Genomic DNA, 14,849 nt, shown 5'->3' with positions numbered 1-14,849 from the left:
CATGGGATGCTGGAGGGAAGGTCAGCTCCAAGTTTGGCTGATGTGACATTAGCATCTTGGCTTTGCCACTTCTCACTATTAATAATAAAAATAGTTCTCGCCTTTCAAAAAGTGTATTTTCATGAAGAAAATGCAGTTATCTCTGAGTATGATGTGCTTGCATATGTGTGGAGAGAGAAAGGGCATGTGAGCGTCACTGTGTACATGTGCAGCTCAGAGGAGCAGCTCAGGTTTGGGGAGGGGCTCTTGTTGCCTGGACTCTGCATTTGCCATCCTATCTGGCCATGAATTCCTGGAGAATCTCTATCTCTGAGTCCTGTCTTGCCATGGGAGCTCTGAGATTATAGACATGAGCTGGTAAGCCTGGCTTTATGTTGGTTCTGGGGATTAAATCTCAAATCCTCACATTTGTGTGACAAGCACATTACTCACAGAGCCAGCTCCCAGCCCAATATTTACATTTTAATGTTTCCATTTTATCATCTGTACATTCAGATGATAACTAGCTTTTCAGGATAATTGGAACAGTATAAGATAAAGCTAAAATCAGTGACATGGTTTCTACCATGTCACTTAGATAATCAGGCAAACTCTAATTTCTTATTTTGTTATTGCACAGAAGTATAGTATTTTAGTATTGTCTTAGACTTGCACAGCAGCCTTTTTTTAAAAGTATGCTCTCTTGCCAATATGCCTCTTAAATGTTAATTATAATACTTCTATGAAAAATTATCACTGACCTAGTGAAGATGAATTATGTTTACCTAGAACAGTAGAGATTAATTCTTTCTAATTATAAGACATTGTGATAAAACCTGCCATAAATGTATTTTATAAAAAATGGAAGCTATATAAGCATCCAAAGAATGTTACCCACTGAATCAGTTAGGTACTGATACAGATGGCTGTACTTCTATAAGGTCATGGTGGATACATTTGGATCAGTAAGAATTTCTGAAAATGGACATTGGCTTCAGGATAGTTAGAGTATACCCTGGAAAATGAGCTTATAATATACAATGGTTAAGTTAGCTCTAAACCTACAATCAAATAATGAAAAGAATTTGGGGGCAAAGATATAAAACCAAGTGTTTGGAGTCACACTTTCTCCACAGGAAAGTAGTGATGGTGATATGAGTTGGCTGGGGAATGAGCAGGGCTGGGTTCCATAGGGAGCAGGGCTGCCTCCTGTCTGCACTGCACTTTCCCCTAACTAGTGCATAACTGTCAGGAAAACTGTTTATAAAAGCATCTCATTAGTCTGTAAGGGAGTGTAAACATAATAATTGTTGTGAAGAACTATCTAGATCTTAGAATCCAGGAAAGACGAGATTTTAATTTGATAGAACTGATCTCAGAAGAGTCATGGTTACCTATACATAAGAACAACTAACGCCTCAAAGTGAGGTTACTTGTTTTTAATCTCTCTGCTTTAAAGAAAGTAGCTTCTGAACATTTTACACATTGTATAACACTTAACAGACACTTTCATATTGTGTTTATGTGCACATAAGAATAAGCTTCAATTTGGCCTTTTTTTGAGAATATATAACTTAAATCATTAAACTAGCTGCTATTACAGCTCTTGTTCAGGAACCATAATTTTCTCATAAGAACTGCCTAAGTGGAGGTTATCAAAGTAGCAACTGGACTTGTCAAAATTCACCTGTGTTTTTCCACCTATTTTGCCCAGATGTGCCACAATTGACAACTGTTTGTACTTTGACTCTTTGGATTCATTCTGGGTTTTCTCAGTACAAATTAATGAATGCTCTGGAAATATCAGGAGTATCACCATTTCCAAGAAGCTTAGAAAGTCGGCTGGAGATATATAGACTCCCTGATCCCTTGTCATCTTTTACTCTTTTTATATTCTCAATGGAAGAAGGGTAAATGATTATACTGTTAAACAAGACAAAGACAATATAAATCACTGTGTCAATTTCTGTTTCTTTTCTAATGTCTGTCAGATATTCTGCAAAATAATAAGAAAAGAGTAGCTAACACTACCAGGAAAAGAATTTCAAATCTACCTTAATTAAAGCCCTCAGCCTCAGTCACTGTTGTTAGCAAACAGAGGTAGAACACACTAGCTTATATAAAGAAGGCTAATATAAGTTCCTGTTTTCATCTGCCCTGTGTTATCCTAGTGCCTGCCAAAGAGCCTCACTTAGTGGCTGGCTATGCAGTTTCTGTGCAGAGCATTCTCTTAGTCTAAGGCTGATACAGAATGAATGACTGTCCAATTAGGAATAGCGCTTCCTCAAGATCCAGCTATACCACTTCTAGGCATATATCCAAAAGACACTCAAGTATACAACAAGAATATCAGCTCAACCATGTTTGTAGCAGCTTTATTTGTAATAGCCAGAAGCTGGAAACAACCCAGATGCCCCTCAGTTGAGGAATGGATACAGAAATTGTGGTACATCTACACAATGGAATATTAATCAGTGATAAAAACAAACAAAAAAAAAAAAACAAAAAAACAAGGAAATCATAAAATTTGCAGGTAAATGGTGGGAACTGGAAAAGATCATCCTGAGTGAGGTATCCCAGAAGCAGAAAGACACACAGGGTATACACTCACTCATAAGTGGATATTAGACATATAATATAGAATAAACATACTAAAATCTGTACACCTAAGGAAGCTAATCAGGAAGAAGGACTCTGGCTGTGATGCTTAATCTCCATTCAGAAAGGCAAGAAGAATGGACATCAGAGGAGGGAGAATATAGGAACAGAACAGGAGCCTGCCACAGAGGGCCTCTAAAAGGCTCTACCCTGCAGGGTATCCAGACAGATGCTGAGACTCATAGCCAAACTTTGGGCAGAGTGCGGGGAATCTTATGAAAGAAGTGGGAGAGCTAGTAAGACCTAGAGAGGACAGGAGCTCCTCAAGGAGAGCAACAGATCCAAATTTTCTGGGCACAGGGGTCTTTTCTGAGACTGATACTCCAACCAAGGACCACTCATGGAAATGGCCTGGAACCCTTGCACAGAGGTAGCCCATGGCAGTTCATTGTCCAAGTGGGTTCCATAGTAATGGGGATAGGGACTGTCTCTGACATGAACTGATTGGCCTGTTCTTTGATCATTTCCCCCTGAGGGGGAAGAGCGCTACCAGGCCACAGAAGAAGACAATGGAGACACTCCTGATGAGACCTGATAGACTAGGTATAGAGGGAAGGGAAGGAGGACCTCCCTTATCAGTAGACTGGCAGAGGGGTATTGGTGGGGAAGAGGGAGAAAGAGTGGGATTGGGAGGGGAGAAGGGAGAAAGAGTCGAATTAGGAGGGGAGGAGGGAGGGAGCTACAGGGGGGAATACAAGTGAATAAACTGTAATTAATAAAAATTATTAAAAAAAGAATGAATGACTGTCACCTGGAGTACCCCCAGATTAGGAGATACTTGTTCTGAGATAAAATGATAAATAATAAAACCCAGAATTAAACTCTCTATCTATCTCACAAATTCCCATTAAATTCCTCTAACCTTTTGCATAACAGAATGTTGGGATACATTGGTTTCTAGGTCAGATCTAGATTTAGGGTGTATCTGTGGGCACTGAGTTATAAAAAGGCAAGTTTTAGTCTAAGTCAAGCTCCTTTGCTTCTACACTGTAAAAAACAGCCTAAGAATAAAATGGGTATAAGTTTCCAACTGTCATATTAAATGCACAAGTTTCCTCACCCTCATCTCAACACCTTTTCTCATTAGGATGTGAAAAGTAACAGGATAAGGAAAGTTACAGCAACATGGCAGAAATACAGGGAAGCGGTGTTAAAGGCAGCAAGGCAAGCAGCTCTCTAGAGTCTTCTGTTTGTTTGTTTACTATTCTCATATTTACTTAATTAAAAAAGACTTATTTCCTCTGTATCTGATTTAGTTTTGCTCCGATTTACTGTGATAATAATGATATAGATAACATCTGTTTTCTTCATATTTTAAAATGGACTTTTACAGCTAAAATGGAAAGCCTACCTTCAGCCATCAACAAGCATCTGCTTGAATTTCTCCACAAGACTTACAAAGAAGCAATCACCAATGTGACCTAATCCTGCCTCAACTGGCATGGGTGATACTTGGTAGAATTAATCAACGTTTTCAGGCTAGAAGAAGGATGACATTTGAACACTACTGTATTGGGCCACTAGTAGGGGACATTACCATACATTCAAACATCAAAACTAATGTGATAGAATTTTACGGCCCATCAAAACCACATAAGGGCAATTTGAGCCAAAGCAGGTTGCAGTTGTAAGCTTAGTCCAAGGATAAAGAGATTTCTTTCACTTTCGAGTCAAGGTGTTATTATACTGATGCCTTTTATGCTCACTAAGAGTACTTTAACATTCCTAGTTCATATTTGATTTGTATGTGTGCCTGTGCAGGCGTGTGCCATAGTGTTGTAGAGGTCAGAAGTCAACTTTCATCCTTCTACTAGATTGATCCTGGGTTTGAACTCAGGTCCTTGGCAAGTGGCTTTGCCTGATAAACCAATTGTCTGGATCCAAGAGAGCTTTCAAGCTAAGATCAGGTGGTTGTTACCATAGATTTTTAAAAACATGAAAAAAAATACTTGAACCATTGTAGATGAGACTGCTTGCACTGTGAATTCCTGAAAGGATTAATCAGAAGCCTGTCCTATTCAATAATTTCTAAAGAAAGTGCAAGAGTTTAAACAGAGAACCTTTGAGCTGCCACTGGTAACAAATGTATGTGACAGACAGGTGGTAGCTCAGGTTGCCTGTTAGGACACAGAAAAACATTAGGTGGCATTAAAAAAAAAAAAGCAGCTTTCCAAGCCCTTAATAATGTTCTTCTATAGGCTAACAGGCAATGGAAATTCTGATTGTCAGGAATGAACTCCCAGATGGTTTAGTAAGGTGCCTGCAGGGATTGATTATTGGAAGAAGGGGACAGAAACCATCCTGGGTCTGCTGAGAAGCAACCCTTTTCATCCATCATCCCCTGTGGAATGCACTCCTGACTGCCATTGTGAAAGAAACATTACAAAGCAGATCATGGATTCCATAGCCTGTGTATTTCCAAGGTGCTTAGTTTCTGTTAATTGTCACAATATTGACCCTAAGTTTACCCTGTCTCTAATAAGTAGACCTCCCTTCTTACTTTTTAAATATGTAACTAGTGTATCGGCCACTTCTGAAAATCACTAGTTCACTCATAACTACCAACAATCACAGGTAAGCTGGGCACTCCTCCCCACATAAAAATATGAGTAAATTATCAAGTCTTCATAGATGGATGCTTCTGTGATGGGAACAGTGACAACATGTTCCTGTGACTGATTCATTTATGTAAGAAAGTAAAGGTGCCAATAAACTGTGCCTGGGTTTGAGCTAAATGTTTTCATAGATGGCTAGCAATCCAGTCAATATTATATTCTCATGCAAATACTTAAACACTAGAAAACAGCAATTTGAATAATATATGCATTTTCTTACCTTCTATTGCTGATAAGAGAACCCGAGAGTGATCATATGCAATGACATTTGCATATCTGTTCTTTGGTTTGTTTACTTCCAAGTTTGAGTGTTCCCATGTGAACTGCTGGCCAGGGTCAATTGACTATAAAAGAAAAACAGTACACACAAAGTCAATACTGAAAAAAATATAGAATTAAGGCCTTTATCATGAGGAATGCAAATGATTTAAAAAGACATTCTGAATCCACACTTCATAAGGATGATTTTAGCTGTGAAGCCAAACACTAACATAACCTGAATAGTGTACACTGAGGAATACTGTGAGAGTCATTAACAACCACCAACGCTGACCTAAGCGAAAAGCATCAGCTCTGCTAATACTAAAGCAGCAGGTCTGCATCTTACTTTTCCATTTCTTTCTCTGCTGCTCTAGTTTACAGAACTCAATATTCCTTCTGGTACTATGAACATAATTTGCCTTGAGTATTCTTTCCTAGTCTTTCCTGACTGGACCTGTGCACACACTTTCAGTTGACTGGCCTTCTTGTGGCTTTTCTGTGCACAAGGCTCTGTTTTTTTTATCCTATAGCTATGTACTTCCATCTTATGTGGCATTTACAATTGTATCTGTTTTTCTATAACATACCACAGGCAGTGTCAGGGCAATCTGTACAATGCAAACAGCAGAGAATGATGGTAAGGAAGGGAAGCGGGTGATATCATTACAGTGAGAAAAACAACTTATATCCCTACAGAAGAATATTTTCTAATTTTTACAATCTTTTTGTAATGTCTTAGTGCAAGCAAAAACAATCTAGAATACTACCTGGATACAAAATGAAATTTGTAAGTAGCTCAACTATGATTTTAAAACTACATTCAGGCTTAATTGCTTAATAGAAGAGTGTGGTTGTTTTGTTTTGTTTTCGTTTGTTTTTTTTTTTAAGTTGATAGTGGTAGAACAAGCTGTATAGTACATATGAAAATATATTCTGTGAGAAAGAATCCTGGAATTAATAGGAAATTTAGTGGGTACCAGGCCAACATTATGCTTTATAAATAGTATAATTTAATTTTCTTAACTGTTAGAAGGTGACTTGTGTTCTCTCCCTGTACCTCTCTCTCTTTTCCCCCCAAATTTGACAGATGAAGGCATAGAAGGAAAGACTGATTAAGTAAATCTGACTGCTGAAGGCCTTCTCCGACAGGCAGTGTGCTAACTGCTCTTAAGTAACCTAGTTAAACTTGTATGAGTGACTTGGAGGTTTACTTTCAAACCTAGGCCAGGGAATAAAAAGCTTACTGCTAACTACCAGTTGGTAGTTACTAAGGCATAAGGCTGCCTAAGTATCCAGAATGCCACTACAGAATGAAGAAGCCAAAGACAGGGAACAGATCTAAGCCCAACCATCCTTCCCCTCCCAACTTATCATCCAGTGTCATTCTGGGACAATTACATAAGAAATCAAGTTTTAAAAATGAGGTTGGCTTCACATGGATGATAGGACAGATGGGACGCAGCTTACATTTATACTTGTTTTACACGGATCAAACAAACATTGATTAAATAATGCTGACTTGCCTTTGTGCAGCAAAGCACTCATCCATCTGTATCTCTCTGTCTGACTGAACATTTAACAACACACAGCACAGGTCATTATTTCTGGAGCTTGTCAGAATGCTGAGAGCAGTAAACTCAGGCAAGAATAACTACTGAAAGTCAGTGAGGTATACAAACATCTTTTATACTTAAGAAAGGAAGAAAGAAAGAAAGAAAGAAAGAAAGAAAGAAAGAAAGAAAGAAAGAAAGAAAGAAAGAAGAGTGCTTTGAAAATCACCTTCCCTTTATCTATGTTAGTGAGGCAAATAAATCACAAATGAGTGAATCTCTGATTTCCAAACGCGTTTTTTCCCCTTTCTCGGTGCTGGTAATGACATGAGAGCTTTGCTTCTGTGTCCTCTGGCCTCTCTTGTTGCAGGCTCTTAAGGGTGAATACCATGGCCAACATGGACAAAGAGCAGCATAGATGCAGGCTGATAGAGGTGATTTCTATTTCAACGTCATATATTTAGCTGGTCTACCCTGACCATACAGCTTCCTAATAGAAATTAAAATGAGGTCACTGGAAAAACTTGCTATTAGTACCCTTTAGTCCAGTGGACTCAGTGATTTTTTTCTTCCTTAGAGCCTAGGCTAGTGTTATTTCCTGTTCAATTTCTCCCTTAATTGTCCCTCTTTGTCTCACAATGGTCTTTGTAATGCTGATGTCTCTTTAGCACTCACACCCATCTTTATGTTCCTCAGCCACAGTTTTGGCTAAGGTTTTCTTTCAGTCTGTAGAGTTTTAAAATACAGCGAATTGATTTATTCAAATAAAAGTTGATTGGTGGGTTTTTATATTTCATGAACTATATAAAATCCATATGCTATATTTCCACAGAACTCATAAATAAGAACTTCATTGTATTCATAACTACAATTATAATTCTCCAGCTAATCAATAGGTCCTTCAACTTAAAACCCAGATGATAACAACTTGACCAAGATAACAAAGGGTTTTATATCCCTGTCTGGACTGCTGCTCCCCACCATTACTTCAAAGAAAATTACTTTAATCCTAATAGAGTTTGAACTTAGTTGTTTCTAGGATGGGTAGAAACAGATACAAAGATGTCTTCCATGTGGGTATTTCAAATTAAACCAAAGTCTTAAAAAGACACTTGCTAATATTAAATAATTTGTCTTAAAGTTCTAAAATTGTTTTTTTTTTCATCAACTGGAATTTTGTCTTGAAATAAGTGGGTGGAAAATATACTACATGTAACAGATGAAATTTTAATTTTATATTGTGTTTTCATTAAAAAGGAACCATGAAAATGTCTATCCAATAGTTATAATATTTGCTTGGTTAATACATAATTCTAGGCATGACTATTATGTTTATCATGGTTCTCTTGATGTGATGATTAAGGTACACAGAAGATAGATGACTCATTTATAATTAAATAGTTACTAGGTAGAAAACTCAAGTTTGCTGTGCTTCTCTCTAGCTAAGTCAAAGTTTACTTGATGGTTTCATATCCAGCCCTCTGCTGGCTCATAAATACAGTATAGAAAAAGCTGGAATCAAACTTCTGTAAGAACTGCTGATCTCTGTTTGTGATTCTAAGTTCAGGACAGAATCCTCAGAAGTTTGCACAACAGATTATAGTATTTGAGTGATACTCCCAGGCATGGCCCTTTTCATAGTGCTGAGTCATCACTTTAAAGCAACATTATAATGGTTCTCTAAACTCTAGCTTTGGGCCAAAAGAAAAACATAATTTCCACTTTCAAAACACCACAAAATCCATAATCATAAGTACTCAGTGTTCCACTTGGTCCTTCACATTAACCAAGGGCACAAGGAACCTCAAAATATTCCTTTAGAGACTCATCAAAGAACTACCACAAAAATAGACTCACTCTGTTTTTTTTGTATGTTTGCAAAACAAACAACAAAAATTTAATTATAAAGAAGGACTAGACCAACTATATTACTAGCCAAACCATCTCCTCCCACCCGTGGAACTAAACTTTCAATGACCTTAACTTCTGGGGAAATCCTAGCTTTCTACATGGTTCATCTGGTTCTTCCATAGTGTGGTTCACCCTACAACACTGTCAAGTCCCTGGAATTGACTGCTAGTTTCTGCAGAAAGTAGTTTCTCCTTTTCCTTTATTCATATTCATATTTTCTTCCATCCACTGTTGGAAAATGGTAAACTGATGTATACATTTGTGTGGACAAAATACATGCTTACATAGTTGGGAAGGGCTGTATTTTTCACAGTTAGCAAGGGGTTGTGATTGCCAGGAGAACATTCTTCCAAGAAAAGAACATGCATTTAATGGAAACTAACAATCCTTCATAAGCAAGACTATGAGATGACGTGGAAAGTAGCAGCAATGTATGAAAGATACAGGGAGGCTGCCGTTTTCAGCTCCAGTTAGATGCTGTATCCTCTGTGTTCACTCTTACCACTTCCCTCACCAATGTGTCAGGTGTGTTCCCTCATTTTTTCCTGGCTCCTCTTATTCAATTAGATATTATCTTTCCTTGAGTCTTTCCCTGTAATAGCATCTCTGATACAAGCTACCATTAGAGTGTGAAGAATTTGAAACAGGATTTTTCAAGATTACCAGTGTTAATAAATGAACATAAATGGGCTCTTCCTTGAACTGTAGAAGAGATGTACTCAGTTCGTAAATAAATCTATAAATGTACCCCACTTGTCAAATGTAGTGAAAAAGTATTTCAGGCCGACATTTCTTTAGACAGAAATTTGCCTTCTGGTAACAGAACTGAATCAAGGCATTGTATTGTCCAAAGGTTAGACCTAAAATTTAGACCACAGTTGGTAAAAAATACTAAACTTTATATGTAAAGTGTGATTTTTTCCTTATAAGTTTTTAGAATTCTCATACATGGAAGAAGTCAAAAGGTAACTATGCCCACAATTATGAGGTGATTGAGGACACTTTCCCTACCCTCTGTCACAGCAGTACAGCTACATCACCAGCTTCCTAGTATTCTTATGAAGGACTTTTAAACGATCTTAACAGGCCATGGAAACAGTGAAATGAAAACAGTAACAAAAGCCCTGGACAGTCCTTTTTCATGGGGCAATGAAATGTGGGCTCTGGAATCAGAATGGGCTGTTTTGCTTCACAACTATAAAAGAGGTCATTTTTGAGAGATCTCCTCAAAGAAGAGTTTGAAACAAAATACATTAAGATCGAAAATCAGAAGGAAGGGAGGGCAGACCTCCCCTATCAGTGGACTGGGGTAGGGGCATGAGTGGAGAAGAGGGAGGGAGGTTAGAATTCGAAAGGGAGGAGGGAGGGAGCTACAGGTGGGATACAAAGTGAATAAATTGTAATTAATAAAAATATAAATAAAAAATACAAAAATAAAAATGGGAAGTTATGAAGAAAAATAACAGTAAGCATACCTGAAACCTGAAACCAATAAATGAATAAATAAAATCAAAAACCACAAAAAGATATCTAGAAACCAAATATTACAGAGTTGTTGACTAACAGATTACTGAAGGTGGTCAAAGGGAAAGAAAGACACTCTTGTCCCCAAAGGCAATGTTTTAGAGGGATCAGATTAGGGATTTGTTTTAATTAGGTTATTTAGATTGTTAGTTATTTATCTCCTACATCAGATAGATAAGGTTTAACAAAGGGGTGGACAGCTGTGGGTGGTGGGCCACCTTTAATCTCAGCATTTGGGTGACAGGTCTGGTCTAGCTAACAAGTGGCAGGGGGTGGAAAAACTTACAGTGTATTCATAAGGACTAAACGTGAAGAATTTCAGAAAAACACTAGTATCTTTCATGACATCTGTAAATTTGAAAAGGCTTAAAAATTCTATTACAAATTACTTAACATTTTTCTGAGTAAAGAGACATTGTAGACTGAATTGATAATAGGTGACCATAAAGTTTTTCAAAAAGAAGCCACTTGATCAGCAAACAATTTAAAGACTAAAATATTTTTATTAATTGTTGTATGCATTTCAGACTGACAGTTATGTTCTGATCAGAAAAAAAAAATCATCTATTAAATAAAACCCATGTGCATCATTAAACTAATTCACACATGTATCCTCCCTTTCCTGAGGGTGCCAGGGCACCAGATTTTGGGTACTAAATAAGAGGAGTTTACACTGCTAATATTGGTGAATCTGTACCAACCCTCAAGGATGAAGGGCAAGGCATATGTTTTAAGTGTTAACTGAAAAGTAGCACATCTTATCTCTTCCATGTGCATACATTGAGTGGGGTCTGAACAGGCCTGTCTACCAGTCTTAGAAAGCTAGCAGTAATTGTTTTTACCCTTGAAAGCAATTGTTTCTACTTTCTTAGAGTTAGAAAAGGTAGGCAGTTGTTTTGTTACTGCTGTAAGGCAATCCATTTCTGCCACTCTATTTATTATGTAACACATGTCCAACTCTATCAACGCCACACGCATTGCTTTCCTTTCCCTTTCCACTTGATAACAGAGACCTGCTCATTTATAAAACCAGGACATTAGTAGACTGTAAAAGCAAAGAGCAACTGATGAATGGATATCTTGATTTCATGGTTACTGTGACTCATACCATTAGAGCAAGGAACAAATAACACTATAAGGAAAACAGCAGATATAAACCATAATGAGCTTTGCAAAAGACATCAGTGGACTCTAATCAATAGTATTAATTCTTCATAAAATGTATAAAATTTTAATGGGTTTTAAAATATCATTTTATTTTACTTTGTATCCTGTAGTCAAAAAGTATGTTATCCTTTCAGTACTGTTTGTGCTTTATATGGAAGGTTTTTTTTTTTTTCATTTTGTTTTCCTTTGTGTTAAATCATTTATCCCTTCTCATAAAAACAGATGAACTTCGAAACTGAAAAATAAGAGTTTTGTTCATGTTTAATCAATACCTTGTTTTCTGGTTCAGAAAAATAAAAATTCAATGCTCTTTGTCCATGGCAAAATATAGAGAATTACAAGTTAACACTTAAAGAGTTCTTTACCTCACTCTTATTCCCTAGTATGTTTAGTGCAACTGTCAGGAAGAGACAGGAGCACCCAGCAGGGCTTCTGGGGCACTGCACACGCACAAGAATGACTCCAGGCTGCTAATGTGATTACTGTTTGCTGGCAAAGTAACAAGACATAGCGCTACACATGGGCTTCAAATGAAAGAATCATGCAAGGTGGTCATTGATACTCATTTCCATGGTGTGTGGGTATTTTAAAAAATGTTTACACTTTAAAGTGGCATGTGCTCTTTCTTCTTTCATGTGACAATCAAACTAAAAAAACCTTATACAACCTGACAATCTAGAATTTTAGCCCAATTTCTTTCTTAACTGAAAAGCTGACAAAAAAGTTTTTTATTTAAAACATATATTGAAATTTCATTGGTTATGCTTCATTTTAACACTTTTGAAAAACTGGAACCAATAGAGAATATTATGACTGAGCTTGTTTTATCTGATGCTGGAGGAAAACAGTATATTTTTTAAATGTATATATAATATACATACTACATACATGTATGGAGAAATGTACACTTTACCTACCAATGACAATAATACTCATGCCTAGGATGAAGGCGCTCATAGTATGTTAAGCATTATGCTTATGGTCTTTAGTTTCTAATTTGGAAGCATCCCACCACTTTCCAAAATGAGAGGAAAACTTAGTTTTAGGATACTTTCCAAATCCATTCCTTTGATATCCTTATTTGCATTATTAGTGATAATGGGAACAGATTTTAGAGCTCAGTATTTGGGATGGTGCTTTGCACAATCCATAGCAGGTTTGTCACCTGGACTTTATGGTCTAGGGTGTTCTTTTACCAGCAAGAGAGAGTACTGAAAAGCCAACACAGGAATAGCTCAACCCTTCCAAACTCACAAAAGAAGTTTGAGGATGAGGAGTAATGAGTCTACCTTCTTTCATCATTATACCTGAATCTTCCATAATTCATAAAACAATGAAAGAGAGATTGCTTCCTACTGCTGATAATGACCATGATACCACTTTCCATGAGTCACATGACGAGTTTTGGCTTTGAAGTCTGAGGCTTTGTAGTCTACACGCATAGAGTTTTACTTAAAAGAAAACATTATTTGTGTGTGTGTATGCAGACGTGTGGGCATGCTGGTGTCTGCGCTATAACCCCAGCACTAGGGAGACAGGGCCAGAGGCAGGCGGATCTCTGTGAGTTTGAGGCCAGCCTGCTCTACAAAGTGAGTCCAGACAGCCCCGGCCACACAGAGAAACCAAACAACAACAACAAAACCAAACCCCCCAAACCCAAGTGGGCGTAGAAGAACAGCAGAGTTTGCTTCTTTTCTTCTACCCTATGGGTGCTGGGGCTCAGACTTGGCTTGCTTGAGGCATCCCTTGGGCCCTTAACAGTGTCCTCTTGCCTGCCCGGACCCTCCTACAGAATTCGGTGTTGCTCGGAGCCCTGGCACTGCTGAGGCACCGCTACTTGTGGGCGGAGCACGTGACCACACTCACGTCCTGGAACCTGGTCTATCTTGTCACTTGGACTACCTGCCTTGCTTCCCACCTGCTTCAGGCTGCCTTTGAACACACAGCCCAACTGGCCCAGGCCCAGGAGGCCAAAGCCCAGGAGACCTCAGGGCCCCCACCTCAATTCTTAATTCCAGAATCCTCCACCACTGAGCCTGGGCCCTTTCCAACCCAGCCTGCAACCCCTGGAGAATAAATGTGTCCCCCACCTGCCTTCAGGCCCTCTAATCCATACATAAATTATAAATTTCTTATCATGAATCTTAATTTCTTATTTCAAAATGACAGTAGGGAAAATAGATTAACTTCAAAGGTCTTTGCCAGTTTTGGTCTAATGATATTCTCATTACATCATTTCATTCCCAAAACTTCTAGGGTAATGACAAACGACACTACAGCTTTCCACATGGTGAGATTTTTAGTAAACTTTTTTCCCACTAGAGAAAAAAAAAGCATGAGATCTTAAGCACAGTCTTTACCCTGTATACTTAGGAACAAAAAGACACATGGTCACAATCTCTTGTTTCAATCCACACAACAGAGTATCTCTTTTGTAAAGAACAAGAGTCCCTCCTATCTACCAGAAATTCTGATCAGAGGACAGACGCTGCTGTATGAAGCATAAAGGAGCATAGGGTGGAATGTTATTTGCAGAAACCACTAAGAATGGTGAGACAATAACTCAGGACTAACAGTCTGCACTAACAGCTTTAATGACCAGTTTAATGGTTTAATGGATAGCACTTTAATGGGATTTCTGGTACAAGCCTTCTGAAAGCTTGCCTTCAATAAATCTGTCATCAACAAAGAGCTGGTTGCTTCATATAGCCATAGTTCAATGAATCTGAATGTAAAGAAATTATGGCAGTTGTCATCCTGCATTTTAGTCCATATATGGGTTTTCTATATACTACTGTCAGAGAGATGTCTACATGCTCAAAGTGTAAGTTTTCAGTGAAACAAGTTTCTGCCAAGGGAATGCAGTGCATATTAAACAAATAAAACCCTCCCAAATGTTACACTTACAGGTGCAAAGATGATCTACGAGAAGCACCTGAAACTTAAAGATAATGGACTACGACCACTGATCTAAGTGTCTCTGAAATAGCTTGCCAAACTCTTTGGCAGGGATCACATTAACAATTATTCTTGTTTGATTGGATCACACCACTTATACTGAACTGAAGTTCTTTGAAGTCAGCGGTTGACACGCTGTGCCCTTCATGGTGCATCCTACTCACTCTTAAGTGCGATAGATATAGTCCGCATGATGAATGCGCCTAAATTTCAACCCGTCGTTGTT

At 38.0% G+C, this 14,849-nt stretch overlaps 1 protein-coding gene across 5 annotated transcripts in view; it reads right to left on the bottom strand.

Moving 5' to 3' along the window:
- The window catches only part of Ptprd (protein tyrosine phosphatase receptor type D), a gene marked incomplete in the record, with an annotated part of 2,622,804 nt that overhangs the window by 93,052 nt on the left and 2,514,903 nt on the right, over positions 1–14,849 (bottom strand). For all 5 annotated transcript variants that reach the window (XM_055629942.1, XM_055629950.1, XM_055629948.1 and 2 more), the window contains 1 exon segment: positions 5,473–5,596. In XM_055629942.1, coding sequence (XP_055485917.1) covers positions 5,473–5,596 — 124 coding nt within the window.

Source organism: Psammomys obesus, unplaced genomic scaffold, assembly GCF_907164565.1.
Source record: "Psammomys obesus unplaced genomic scaffold, mPsaObe1.curated_primary_1811, whole genome shotgun sequence".
NCBI classification, from domain to species: Eukaryota; Metazoa; Chordata; class Mammalia; order Rodentia; family Muridae; genus Psammomys; species Psammomys obesus.
Note: the sequence above shows the minus strand (reverse complement) of the source record. Positions and strands in the feature narration are given on the sequence as shown.